The 12,315-nt window shown below is 33.1% G+C and overlaps 1 protein-coding gene across 1 annotated transcript; it reads right to left on the bottom strand.

Annotated features, from left to right (window-relative positions):
* Positions 1-641: 641 nt before the first annotated feature.
* Positions 642-12,262, bottom strand: LOC115885749 (retinoid-inducible serine carboxypeptidase-like). Its single transcript, XM_030904758.1, has 8 exons — positions 12,160-12,262; positions 11,051-11,213; positions 8,155-8,449; positions 7,123-7,233; positions 6,724-6,937; positions 3,735-3,956; positions 873-1,027; positions 642-809 (listed from the first exon to the last, which is right to left on the bottom strand). The coding sequence occupies exons 1-8, from the start codon at positions 12,206-12,208 to the stop codon at positions 741-743; spliced, it is 1,278 nt and encodes a 425-aa protein (XP_030760618.1). The 5' UTR covers positions 12,209-12,262; the 3' UTR covers positions 642-740.
* Between the last annotated feature and the right edge of the window lie 53 nt (positions 12,263-12,315).

Here is a 12,315-nt window from a genome sequence, read left to right as displayed (position 1 = left end):
ACGGCAGCGATCTTTCGGCCGCCTTCCTCGACTTTTAATTTATCGGGACGGGTTCGCTTGCGATTTTATAGATAATATTATAATAAATTAAATCCAAAATTTTATGATGATGTTATAGACAAATTTGCAATGGCTGATAGACGAATAGACCTCAAATACAAATAGGTGCCTATCGCGCGTCATGTGCTTCGGAAAATTAATTTAAAATATCGTATTTTCACTATTATAACTTTATGTGTTTTTGTTTGTTTAACAATTTTCGATAGAATATTAATCGAACAATGGAATTGGCCTCGGAATTTTCAAAGGTAAGTTTTTTAAGAAAATGTAAAAGTAATGTCTCGAAATAGGGGTTTTTACCGATTCGCTTCCCCGCCTATAATTGTCACCGCACGCCGCTGGTTGTAGATTAAATGTATAAGAAAGAAAACCCAGAAAAGATCCAGTGGTTCTCAAAATTTAACAAAAAATATATTTTTTTTTTAAAAACGGTAAAGAGAAAATGTGTTTCATCGAGATCTACAAGCCCTGAAAATATTTGTATTTATTTAAGGCTCACCCTATATAGTTCTCTGAAGGTTTTTTGTTTTATAATTTCTTTCAACTTTTTTTAAAGGGAGATTTGAAATAATACTACGATCTGTTTATTAAATCTTTATCTTAAACCTTATTTTTATAATTTGTTGTTATACTTCACAATAAAACAACAAAACAGAAATTTTTATATATGAAAATTGTTATCACACAGCAAAATTGTCGGTTATTTGTTCCAAAATATACAACATTCCATTAGGGTTGTCTCTGGGAACCTTAACAAAAATTAATGTCAATAATTATTATCTACATTAAATTAATATAAATTTAAAGTTTACCATGTGTCCTGCCCGCAGGATCCAGTAGAAGTACAAGTTTCCCGCTTTTTTCTCGTATCCTTCGTAAATTCCGTTTATACTGAACATGCTCTTCTCGTTAGTACTCCATTCTTCAGAACCTTTAAAGTTTAAGGCGTCCACCCATTTGATTGTACCTAAAAAGTGCAAAATATACCATGTTCAGTTTGAGTGGTTCAAGCAAGCTCCACTTAAAGCAGGCTTCATTCTCGATCCTAATCCGCAACAGTTTATTTTACATTAATAGCAGGGAGATTTGGTCCATATTATATTCGATTACAAACCAGCTCCACTCAAGTCAATCTTATAAAAACGTGGGATTGACTTGAAGTGCAAAGACGCTTAAAAGTCATTAGTACATGTTGTAGTTCAGGAGAGTATGGTGCTAGTATGGTGCTCATGGAACAAAATCCCCTAAAGCTGAATTTTTGTGGCTAGTTAACCATTCTGGGCCAGATTAACATAGTAAGAGTCCCCATCCCTCCAACCGTGCAAACCGCCCCAAAACCACTCCTAAAGGTACGCGCACACTGACCAGCGCCGCACTCGCCGCACGTATCGCACTTTTCTTTCTTGTCGCGCACAATGGGCCGTTCCGAACGCGCCGCATTATTCGCTATTTTGTTTCTTTTTGCCCATACTACACCCGTATTTGCCAATCGAATTTCTCATCAGTCGCTTCCGGAGTCCTGTCTGCGGTGAGCGTGTTTTTTAATATTTCTCGACAAAAAATGACAACGAACAAGAAATAATTATGAGCTCCTTGCTAATAGAAGAAGAAGAAATCACGAGAAAGAATCGAAAGTTATAGGTTCACAATATTGGCAAAAATCCACATTATTTCCATATTTAATTGAGGATGAACTAAAAATTTTTCAATATTTCAGTATGACCCATGAAAAATTTGCGAATTTTATTCTTAGCATATTGAATTTCTAATCTCCTCTTCGGCTACCTACGCTACGTAGAGTGGAAGGAATTGCGTGTGACGTCAGCAGCATTAGCCGCATTTACCGAAAATCATTCTGGCCCAACAATGCTGGCCGCATTTTCCTCGATGCGATGCGTGCGGCTCTGGCTAGAGTGCGCACCTTCATTGAAAGTAACTCAAACAATATTTTTCTTCGGTCGATGCGGCGCGTGCGGCTCTGGTCAGTGTGCGCGTACCTTTAAGGCACACTACCCAGAGCCGCAAGAATCGCATCGACGAAAATGCGGCCAACATTGTTGGGCCAGACTGATTTTCGATAAATGCGGCTAGTGCTGCTGACGTCACACGCAATTCCTTCCACTCTACGTAGGTAGCCGAAGAGGAGATTAGGAATTCAATATGCTAAGAAAGTTCGCAAATTTTTCATGGCTCATATTGAAAAAAAAATAGTTCATCCTCAATTAAATATGGAAATAATGTGGATTTTTGCAAATATTGTGAACCTATAACTTTCGATTCTTTCTCGTGATTTCTTCTTATTTTATTAGCAAGGAGCTTATAATTATTTCTTGTTCGTTGTCATTCATTTTCGAGAAATGTTAAAAAAACACGCCTATCACCGCAGACAGGACTCTGGAAGCGACTGATGAGAAATTCGATTGGCAAATACGGGTGTAGCAGGGGCAAAAAGAAATAAAATATCGAATAATGCGGCGCGTTCTGTACGGCTCAGTGTGCGCGATAAGAAAAAAAAAGTGCGATTCGTGCGGCGAGTGCGGCCCTGGTCAGTGTGCGCGTACCTTAAAGGTACAATTTTTTTAATTTTGGTAAATATCCCCGATACCCTTAACTTTATTAAAAAATTATTGATTATAAAATCACCTACAAAATGGTGCTTATAAGTGCATAATCTGATTAAACCAGTGACGTGCAGAGGGGGCTTAAAACTCTAAATTTGTTACGTTGCTCAAATTCATGGTTTATACAGGATGTCCCAGAAATAAGTGCACATATTTTAAGAGGTTGTAGATCTGGTCAAAATAAACATATTTTCTCTTTACCGTTTTTAAAATAAATTGAAAATAACCGCGCGAATTATTTAACTTTCAATTTTTAAAAAAATAATGGCAACATTTTGAGAAACGCCGGCAGATATCGACAACATCCAACTACCCGGATCGGTGCCCGGCTCTCAGAAAATTCGACGCCCTATGTTGCCGCACTGCCAAGAAAGTATATATGCTTAAAATGAAATCAGAAAATCACACAACCGGATGAGTTTGGCAGAGATTGCAGAGATGTATCATTTTATTAAATTTAGTTCTAAATAAAGTTATTTTGGAGCATAACAAAGATTGTCGTAAACCTCAAAAGTAATGTTTTAGTTAATATTCGGTGGTTACCGTTAGGTTTTTATTGAAAGGATATGTACTAAAAATAAATTTATGTTTTTTTTTTCTAGAACTATTAGTAAGATAAAAGATTAAAATTAATATTCCTAATTTTTTGTGTAGAAATTTAAAATTGCTGTGAATTTATAAATATGGAAATATGTAAAATGTGGATAACGTAGAAGGTGGCAACACTGCAAAGTTTAGATCAGAGAGAAATCTCAGGTGAATCAACAAGTGACACTAATAAGTTTTTTAAAATTTCCGGGAAAATCAAAAAATCTTGACTTTATCTTAAAATCATATAAGGAATCACACCCTATTTGTTTAGTCTACTTAGGAAACACGTACCCTGTATAGTCGTTACTGTGTTATAATACAGAGATAAGTTTTTAGTTATAACACAAACTAAAGATAGATTGTGGTTATAATTAAAACATATTATTATTAATTATTATATTAAATATGTTAATCTAGAAATAATCAGCAGAAACTTCGAAAAGTTTCTGTTTTCATGATTACCAGGAGTATCGACGATCAAGTCCAACTGTCCATTGTACACCCCTACTTTAATATCTGTTTCATTCAACAATCTTTCTACAATTTCCGTTACGGGTTTCATAAAATCAGTTTCAAGATAAGTGAAAACATCGTTACTTTGTTCACCCCATGTTCTTGAAATATTCAGGGCAATTCTCACTTTGTCGTTCATGATCTCTTCTTCGCTTAGTCCTAACACTTTACCTAAAATATCATTTTTTTTGTTAGAAAACATGAAACTATACCTATAATAAATATCAGAGCTAAATCAACATTGAAATAAAATAAAAATAAATTTATCTGTATATTTTAAGATACCATAGGATCCGAAATAAAAACAACGTCAGAGATGGCTTAAAAAAATATCGCTCTCATTTTTGTAAAATTATATGGGGAACGTTATAATATGTAGTATCTATACAGGGCGAGTCTTAAATAAGTGAAACTATTTTCAGGGCAAATAGATTTCAATAAAAGAAACATATTTTCTCTTTACCGTTTTTTAAATAAGTCCAAAATAACCGAGTTTTTTCACTTTGAAAATTTCCAAAAAAAAAATTGTTTAAATTTTGAGAACCACTGAATCTTTTCTGGGTTTTCTTTCTTCTAAATTTAATCTACTATCAATATTGCCATATTATCAAGAAATTGTGTTTTTAAACTAAAAACTACAAAAAATTCCAAAAATTTTTCAAAAAATTCCAAATTTTCAATTGGTTAGGTAAAATTTTCGCGAAAAAAAATTATAATCGTCGTGTGTCTGGGGTCGATATATTGTACTATCCCTAAAAATATTTGCACTTATTTGAGACTCACCCTGTATAATACAGGGTGAGTTTTTTTAGGTAGTATATTTCGACCCCAAAAACCACGTCAATTGAGTTTTTTCGCAAAAAAAAAAAGTTTTTGAATAAAAATTTTAGAATTTTTAGTTAAAAATATATCTTCATAATATGGCACCATATAGGTAGTAGATTAAATTTACAAAAAAGAAATCCAGAAAAGATCCAGTGGTTCTCAAAATTTAAGCGAAAGATCAATTTTTTTGAAATTTTTAAAGTAAAATAACTCAGTTATTTTGGACTTATTTGAAAAACGGCAAAGAGAAAATATATTTCTTTTATCGAGATCTACCAGCCCTGAAAATATTTCCTTTAATCACCCTGTATATATAAATCGTTAATTTCAAAGCCAAATAGACGCCGTTTTTTTCCGATCATACGGGTTATCAATTATATAAATTAATCCCAAAATCGATTAATAGCAATATAATTGGCACAAAAATTCATTAAATTAGGGAATATCCGTCGTTTTGTCACTCCAATCATAATTATGAGCTGTCTTTTTTTAACTAAACCAATAAAATTGCACAAAATCAACGAGAAAAGACGCATGTCGGATGTAAACCCACTCTAATAGTTGCTTAATTTGTTGCCTATTATTTATACAATATGATCGAAAAAAAAAGCGTTAGCGATGGCTATGAAATGAAAATGCTGTCATTTTACGTGTAAAATTATATGAAGAATGTCATCGATTGTCATATCGATTGCTAACTGGACGCCATTTTTTTTCAATCATTCGGTACTTTAATGCAATGCAGTAGTAGAAAAAATCAAGAACTAATACAATATGATCGAAAAAAAAACGGGGGCAGCGATGGCTATGAAATGAAGGTCGCTGTAATTGTATATATGGTGCGTTTAGACTTGAGCACCCACGCACTGTAAACAGCTGTGCGCGTACGCTCACTCTGAATCGGTTTGTGCGCGAGCAGCCGGGAACGTGAGCCGTCTGTTGTCGGTTTTTGGCATATACGTATATGGTTTTTGGGCCGTGCTCAAAGGGATTTTATGTGTGCGCGAACGCTCAATTTGCTCCGGCAATTTGTTTTGTCTGCGTTCGTGCGTGCGTGTGTGATTTTTTTCGTTTTCTTTATTAAAATTATGGAGTGGATCAATGAATCTTCGTTATTATTAATTGAAAAATATGAAAAGTTGCCTATATTATGGGATGTTAAACATTCTTTGTATTATTAAAAAATCAAAAAAATAACACATGGCAAGACCTTGTAAATAAAATTAATATTGAATATGTCGATATTAACGAAATTGCTATTCTAAATTGTGTATCTTTTGTTCGTAATTTTTGGTGTTATTAAATTTTGTAAATATTCAAAGTCGGGCCTGGTCATTCTTGTAAAATTTTTGAACTGATCATAGCCCTCCTCAGACACTAAGTTGTTGCAGTAAATTATATCGATTTCTAAAAATTTGGGTTTGCCACCAGCGACGATGTTTTCGATTTTTCTTCTTTTTAATAATTAAGCTGTGCATAACAATGACTGCAGCCTCGACTATTTCTTGGTCTTCCATTATTTTCGCCAACACAACTCTGCTGTGCGCGCACCAAATACGTTTAAATAAAATATACGACGGCCTCCCCATAAGAGCAATGAGAGGATTTACGTCCCAGTATTGAAGGAGGACAGAAAATCAAGTCGAATGGTTTCAAGACATAGGTTCATCCTTGTTTAGTCAAACCTCCTACAATACAAGGATAGACTTATGTAGGAAATGCATTGAAATTCTATAGCCGTCCTTCAATATCGGGACAGGAATTTAAGCGGTACCCTCCGTATACTTTATTTTAAACGTATTTGGCGCGCACAAATGGATCACTTCATTCGTTGAAAAATAAGTTTTTAATTTGGACGGAGCCGAGAGCGCGAACGAATGCCGTGCGCGCACGCTCAGCTCGTGCGTGTTCAAGTCTAAACGCACCATTTTTTAGGTAAAATATGATATGTGGAATGTCATCGATCGTCATTGCCAAGCCAACTGGACGCTGTTTTTTACGATCATACGGTAGTTTGAGATCATTATAGTTAAGATCATTATTGTATTAGGTACCTATTACACCCTATTATATAACTTCATTACATATCACAGGTCTTTACTTTTTTACTCACCTTGAGGCTTTTTCAAGGTAAATGTGTCGTTGATGGCATCGCAAGGTGTAAGGACGTTGTAAAAGTCCACACAAAAGCCGCTAGAGGAATAGAGCTCGTTTTGTAGAATAAACCAGGCCTCTGTAGCATCGTACCATTCGCCATCATCAACTAATTGTTTTACATGTTGACCTATCGCGTCTAGATTTTCGTATTGTTGAGTATCTATAACTCCCTAGAAATTCTTATAATAAAAGTAGATATTGATGTCTAATTGAGTGTAGACGCAGTTCACCGTGCATTAAATTTACTCTTGAAAGTTAGGAAAAGATTTAAAAGAATTATCAATAAATTTACCATTCCAATTTTTTAAATACATACAATTTTGTGTAAAGGCATAGATTATTTTTTAATACTTACCAGCTGGTATAGATAAGGCGCCCATGTGATGCTTGAGTCTATTGGTGAAATCCAAGAGTCACCAAGTCCAACACCTTTGAAGTTGGAATTAATACTACCATTCTCAATAGCCTATAAAAATCAATACCCTTGAATATGTTATACCGTACGAAAAAAAAAACAAAAGTATACAGCTAGTCACAAGAAATTTTAAAATAAACATTTTCAAAACTATATCTACGGTCTCATGAAATAAGTTCTCTGTTGTTTTAGTCGGTATAATTTAATTTTTATTCATTTATAAATATTTTAACATTTATTAATCTTAGTGTTTTCATCTACGGATTCCAGAAAACTGAATTGCATTCATATTTAACGTTTTTACATAATTTATTTACAAAATATACAACCACAGCCAATTCATAACCAGCCAGTCGGCACGACTTTCAGCTCCATTGCATTGCCGCATTGAACTAGCGCTCTGATCAGTCTGATCTACGGCTGTGACTGCTGGTATGCCTACGAACGAGAACAGACGCGACATGCGACATGTGAAGCGCGGATACTTAAAAACAAATAAAAATGGCAAGCTGGTACTGAATAAGCTGTGCAAATAGCCTTTTCACATATTTCAAAAATATATATTTTTAGAAATTGTAGATAAAAATATAAACAATTTACTACAGAATAGACATCAATATTTTTTGTTTCTGTTGATTTACTATAGAATTTCCATGATTAGAATTCTAGAATTGACTTGAATTAACCACACTAAAATTTCATCAATTAAAGTTGAAATTTATGCATTTAAAAACCAATAACTTATTTCCAGAGTGGTTACACAGATAAAGCTTTGTTACACATATAACTTTGATTTTGGTTACTATAGTCTGCCCAACGGGAGGATCCTTGACAGTGATAGTTATGTCTGTTCATTTTAATTCACAGATAAATTGTAATTTCTGTCATTTTTTGGATGTCGTCTGTAGAAATATTTGCTGGCTCGTTAAACAGACTGTAGTGCTTAATGTATTTTTTTTCTTATTTTTTTACCTTTATAAGATGTAAAGCTATTTGAGCTGTCATTTTGCCTCCGTATGATTCGCAGAAGATGTACAGTGGGACGGTTTCAAATTGAGGCAGAACTTTGTAGAAATCCTGAAGAAATACGACAAAGTCATCTGCTATTTGGGCATTGGTAGTTGTGAACAATGTGTCGTTTTCCACATAACTAAACCCAGTGCCTACTGGATTGTCGACAAATAGAACATTGGCAGAATTAACCCAGCTGGTATTACGAGGGTTAAGATCTAAATCTAGAGGCCCCAGTTCAGCAAAATTTCCGTATCTATAGAGAACATATAGAAGAAAATATATTTTTTTCCATAGCAACTGTTAAAATTGCCTTATATCTATCAAAAATAGTAGATAAAATAGTACTTTAACCGCAAGGGTAGATTAAATGATACTTTAAAAGCAAGGATAGGTTAAAAACTTATTTCTTCTCGCACGTTTTTTAATTGCTTCCATTTTTGAAAATTGTTGTATTCCTTTTAATGAGCAATCGACACGAAAGAGAATAAAAAAATATTGACTCAAAACTGACAACTAAAGAGACAGCCATGAGACAGCTTTATTTATTTGTCAAATTACATGCAAACCAACGCCAACCCAGCACAATATTTTTAGCCGACCATACCAACAGGTATGGTAGGCTATTAAGATCGACAAAAAAAAAGTTTTTTTTTAATTTCACTCAAAATGAGTTATTTGGGTCATAAATAACCTAAATACAAAATATTTTGATGGTGTCTGTCTGTCTGTCCGTCTGTAACACGATAACTAAAAAACCGCTAAACCGATTTTAACCAAATTTGGCACAAAAATAATGTGGCACCCGAGAATCTGGCCATTAGTTTTTGGTGGGGGTGGGGGTTGGTAAGGGGGTATGGGAGGGGGTTAAAAATTTTAAAAAATCGAAACTCCAAAATTACAGTACCTAGCGAAACGCGGTTTTCAATTTAAAATTAGGAATAATATTTGCCAGAATATTTGCAACAAAATTTGTAATAACATCAAAATCAGTCAAAGTCGCAGTTTTTAAGATAAAAAAAATATCAAGTATGGGCGGCTATACGTGCCTCCCGGCGCCAATTTTTTCTACTCGTAATAAATTCCTTGAAATAATAATTTCTGAATATTTTTCAAAACCTAACTCGCTATGTAAAAAAATACTGTTTTATAAAATTTTATAAAATAACAATTTTTCCATATAGATATTCCTGTCTGGACAGAGCGAGAAACATATATTTATGTTCGATATTTCGAAATATAACTTTCAAACAAACAATCCATGAGACAATCTACTATTGTATTAAAACGACAAAAAAAGGTCAGTGTCATTGTCATTCGAGGGTTATGCGAAAAGTTGCTTGAAGTAGCGCTGGAAGGATAAATGTTAACCGCTCTTTATTGCAAATTAGAGATAATACCCATTAAAATATCTGATTAGCATCAAACAGGTTAAAATATGATAATCGACATACAAAGTAATAGCCCTTAAACTGGTACGGTACGATCGAAAGAAAAACGACGTCAAAGATGGCTAAGGAATGACAAGTCCTAGACGTCATTCACCTGGCCTATACGCTTCTTTATTTTTTAATGGAGCTTACTGCCAGTTTACCTTAAGAGGGTTGCAATTATTGATATTATATTGAGTAAAAATTATTTTTAAATGGTGTACCTAGTTTAAACTTAAAAAAAAAATTGGAAATAGATTTGTGTGTCTGGAAACGTGGAAATAGATTTGTGTGTCTGGAACTGGATCATTTCTAAAATTTTCTTGTAATTAGTGATAATTTTTGACCTCTTTTATGCCAATTTTTAGTAAATGACGTCGAGAGATTGCCCTTGCCAAAATTATATTCGATTGTCATTTCCTAGCCATCTTTGACGACACCGTTTTTTCGATCATACGGTATTTTGAAGGTTAATGATGTAAGAGCATCTTTGGACGAAATGACTTCGCAAGGGGATTATGACATATAGAAGAATATAAATTACATATTTTTCATTGTTTCAGAAACTGTCCTGACTACCCTCGTACATTTGCGTAGATTGTAGATACAATTAATATTGTAGATACAATTGTCTACCATCTACAATCTACCGTCAACCATCGTATATACTTTCATTGACGAGAGGTACTAATTTTAATTATTACTAAAAATTAATGTCCTAGAGTCCTAGGTATACTGTATTTATGTTAATAACAATTGTTAGTAATGACTTGTGGTATCAGTGGCGTAGCTAGGTAACCAAGGGCCCTGGGGCAAATTAAAAAATGGGGCCCCACTGCTATGTAAACTGATTAGGTTTTATCAAATAAAAATATGAAATATACAAATACTTTAAAAATGTTAAACTACTTTAGCTCTTTTTTGTGCACTGCAGGGCCAGGTAATAAAAATATTAAACAGTAACAACATAAATTACAATTAATACTTGGTGTAGGTTTGGCTGATAAAACGAAATAAAGAAGATTCAAGGGTTTATTATATAAAGATCGGGCCTACCAACTGACTAAATAACAATTATATTTAAAAAATTTTTGTAAAAGTATCAATGACTTCGTTTAAATCCAGGCTTGATGCGGTTTTGTTTTCAATTGCTATTAGCAATAAATGTCGGAGTCGAGTTTGGCCCATATTATTTCTTAAATAATTTTTTATTATTTTTAATTTGCTAAATGACCTTTCAGCTGCTGCTGAAGTGACAGGAATTGTACCCCGGGGCACTGCCCCACCTAGCCCCTAGGTAGCTACGCCACTGTGTGGTATTATTATTGTGAACAGAAATCATGAATTTATTGAATATTTAAGTTTTGGTTGCGGATTGCATTATCGTTGTCGATGTGAATTTAACACTTATGTAATTATTCTCTTACGAAGTTGATGAACTTCCTGGTCCACCCTGTAGCCAAATCAATAGCGGTTTTTCAGTAGGTTCTTGGGTTGCTGTGGTGTAATGTAACCACCAAAATATGTGAGCCCCTTCTCTGACAGTAGAAAATCCCCATTCTTGGTCAGTAGGTCCAAAACCTCCTCTACCTGTTTAAAATAATGTTAAAATATTTTTTTTTCTTCTAAAATGTTTGGCATTTTAGAAAGTCATAGTTAAGCTAATAAGATTGAAAGACTAAATTGTCGAATAAATACAGAAATAGTGCTATTTTCAAATAGTTATCAATGTATGACACTATTAATGGGCTTTATATTTTCGGTTTTCATAAGTAGAAAGTAAGTCGATTAGCAATGTTATAAATATTTTATATTATTTTATGTAAGTGCTTAAGATATTGCATAAATAACAAAAATACTTTTAAACTTATCTTATCCGACTTTTGAAGGTTCCTATTAAATAAGAATGCTATACTATTTATTTTACACTTCACACAGTACAATTTACAATTAATTTTTGGAATCATAGTTCAATAGAACATTCGACATATTCTTATATCATTATTTATTATTTTTATCATTATTTATTAAGTTTTCTATATTACAATACGGAAACTTTTTAACTTTTCTTTCATGTTGTAATTATTTTACATAACTTCCATTATTGTTTTTATTTTAAAAAATAAATACTAACAATTATTGTTGGGGCCATACCTATTTTATCTCTTGGATTTTCAAGGATCCAGTGTCAAAATTATTCAACTTAACATACATTTTTATCAATATACAGTTTTATCTTTTCATAGGTAAATACATAATTCTTAGCGGATATTGGATATCTATGGCAGAATAATTGATTGATATATAGGGTGTTCTAAATTCACCAAAGATGACTAGGATTTAGAAAATGAAAAATAAAGGTAAAATTGTGTCAGAGTTGCCAGACAACCAGGTGCATGTGTCACTTTACAATGTTGCATTGAAGTTGGCCTCAATTTTTGAATAAAAATCGTAGTGTTAAATTATATAGTAGATTATTCAAAATTAAGACACTTAATATATCTTATTAGACTTAGATAATTTAATTTAAACTCACCTAAAATGCCTTTTACAATTAATATCAGAATAAAATAAGATTTCATCATTCTGCTATCAAATTCAAATGACAACTAGCTTTGTACAATAGTAAAGAAACTTTAAGTGGATTGCAGAGATAACTCAAGTATTATCTCAAGAGGCTCTGTAATATTTC

The sequence above is a fragment of the Sitophilus oryzae genome, unplaced genomic scaffold, assembly GCF_002938485.1.
Source record: "Sitophilus oryzae breed Bouriz unplaced genomic scaffold, Soryzae_2.0 scaffold_41_pilon_pilon, whole genome shotgun sequence".
NCBI classification, from domain to species: domain Eukaryota; kingdom Metazoa; phylum Arthropoda; class Insecta; order Coleoptera; family Curculionidae; genus Sitophilus; species Sitophilus oryzae.
This window is presented reverse-complemented; position numbering and strand designations above follow the sequence as displayed.

Bases quoted from the DNA above. Each gene is read 5' to 3' on its own strand.
- LOC115885749 (XM_030904758.1), bottom strand. From the start codon at position 12,208: ATGATGAAATCTTATTTTATTCTGATATTAATTGTAAAAGGCATTTTA. The intron at 8,450-11,050 runs GTAAGAGAATAA...TGTTCTCTATAG, and splicing joins CCAGGAAGTTCATCAACTTC to ATACGGAAATTTTGCTGAAC. The intron at 3,957-6,723 runs GTGAGTAAAAAA...ATGATATTTTAG, and splicing joins TACCTTGAAAAAGCCTCAAG to GTAAAGTGTTAGGACTAAGC.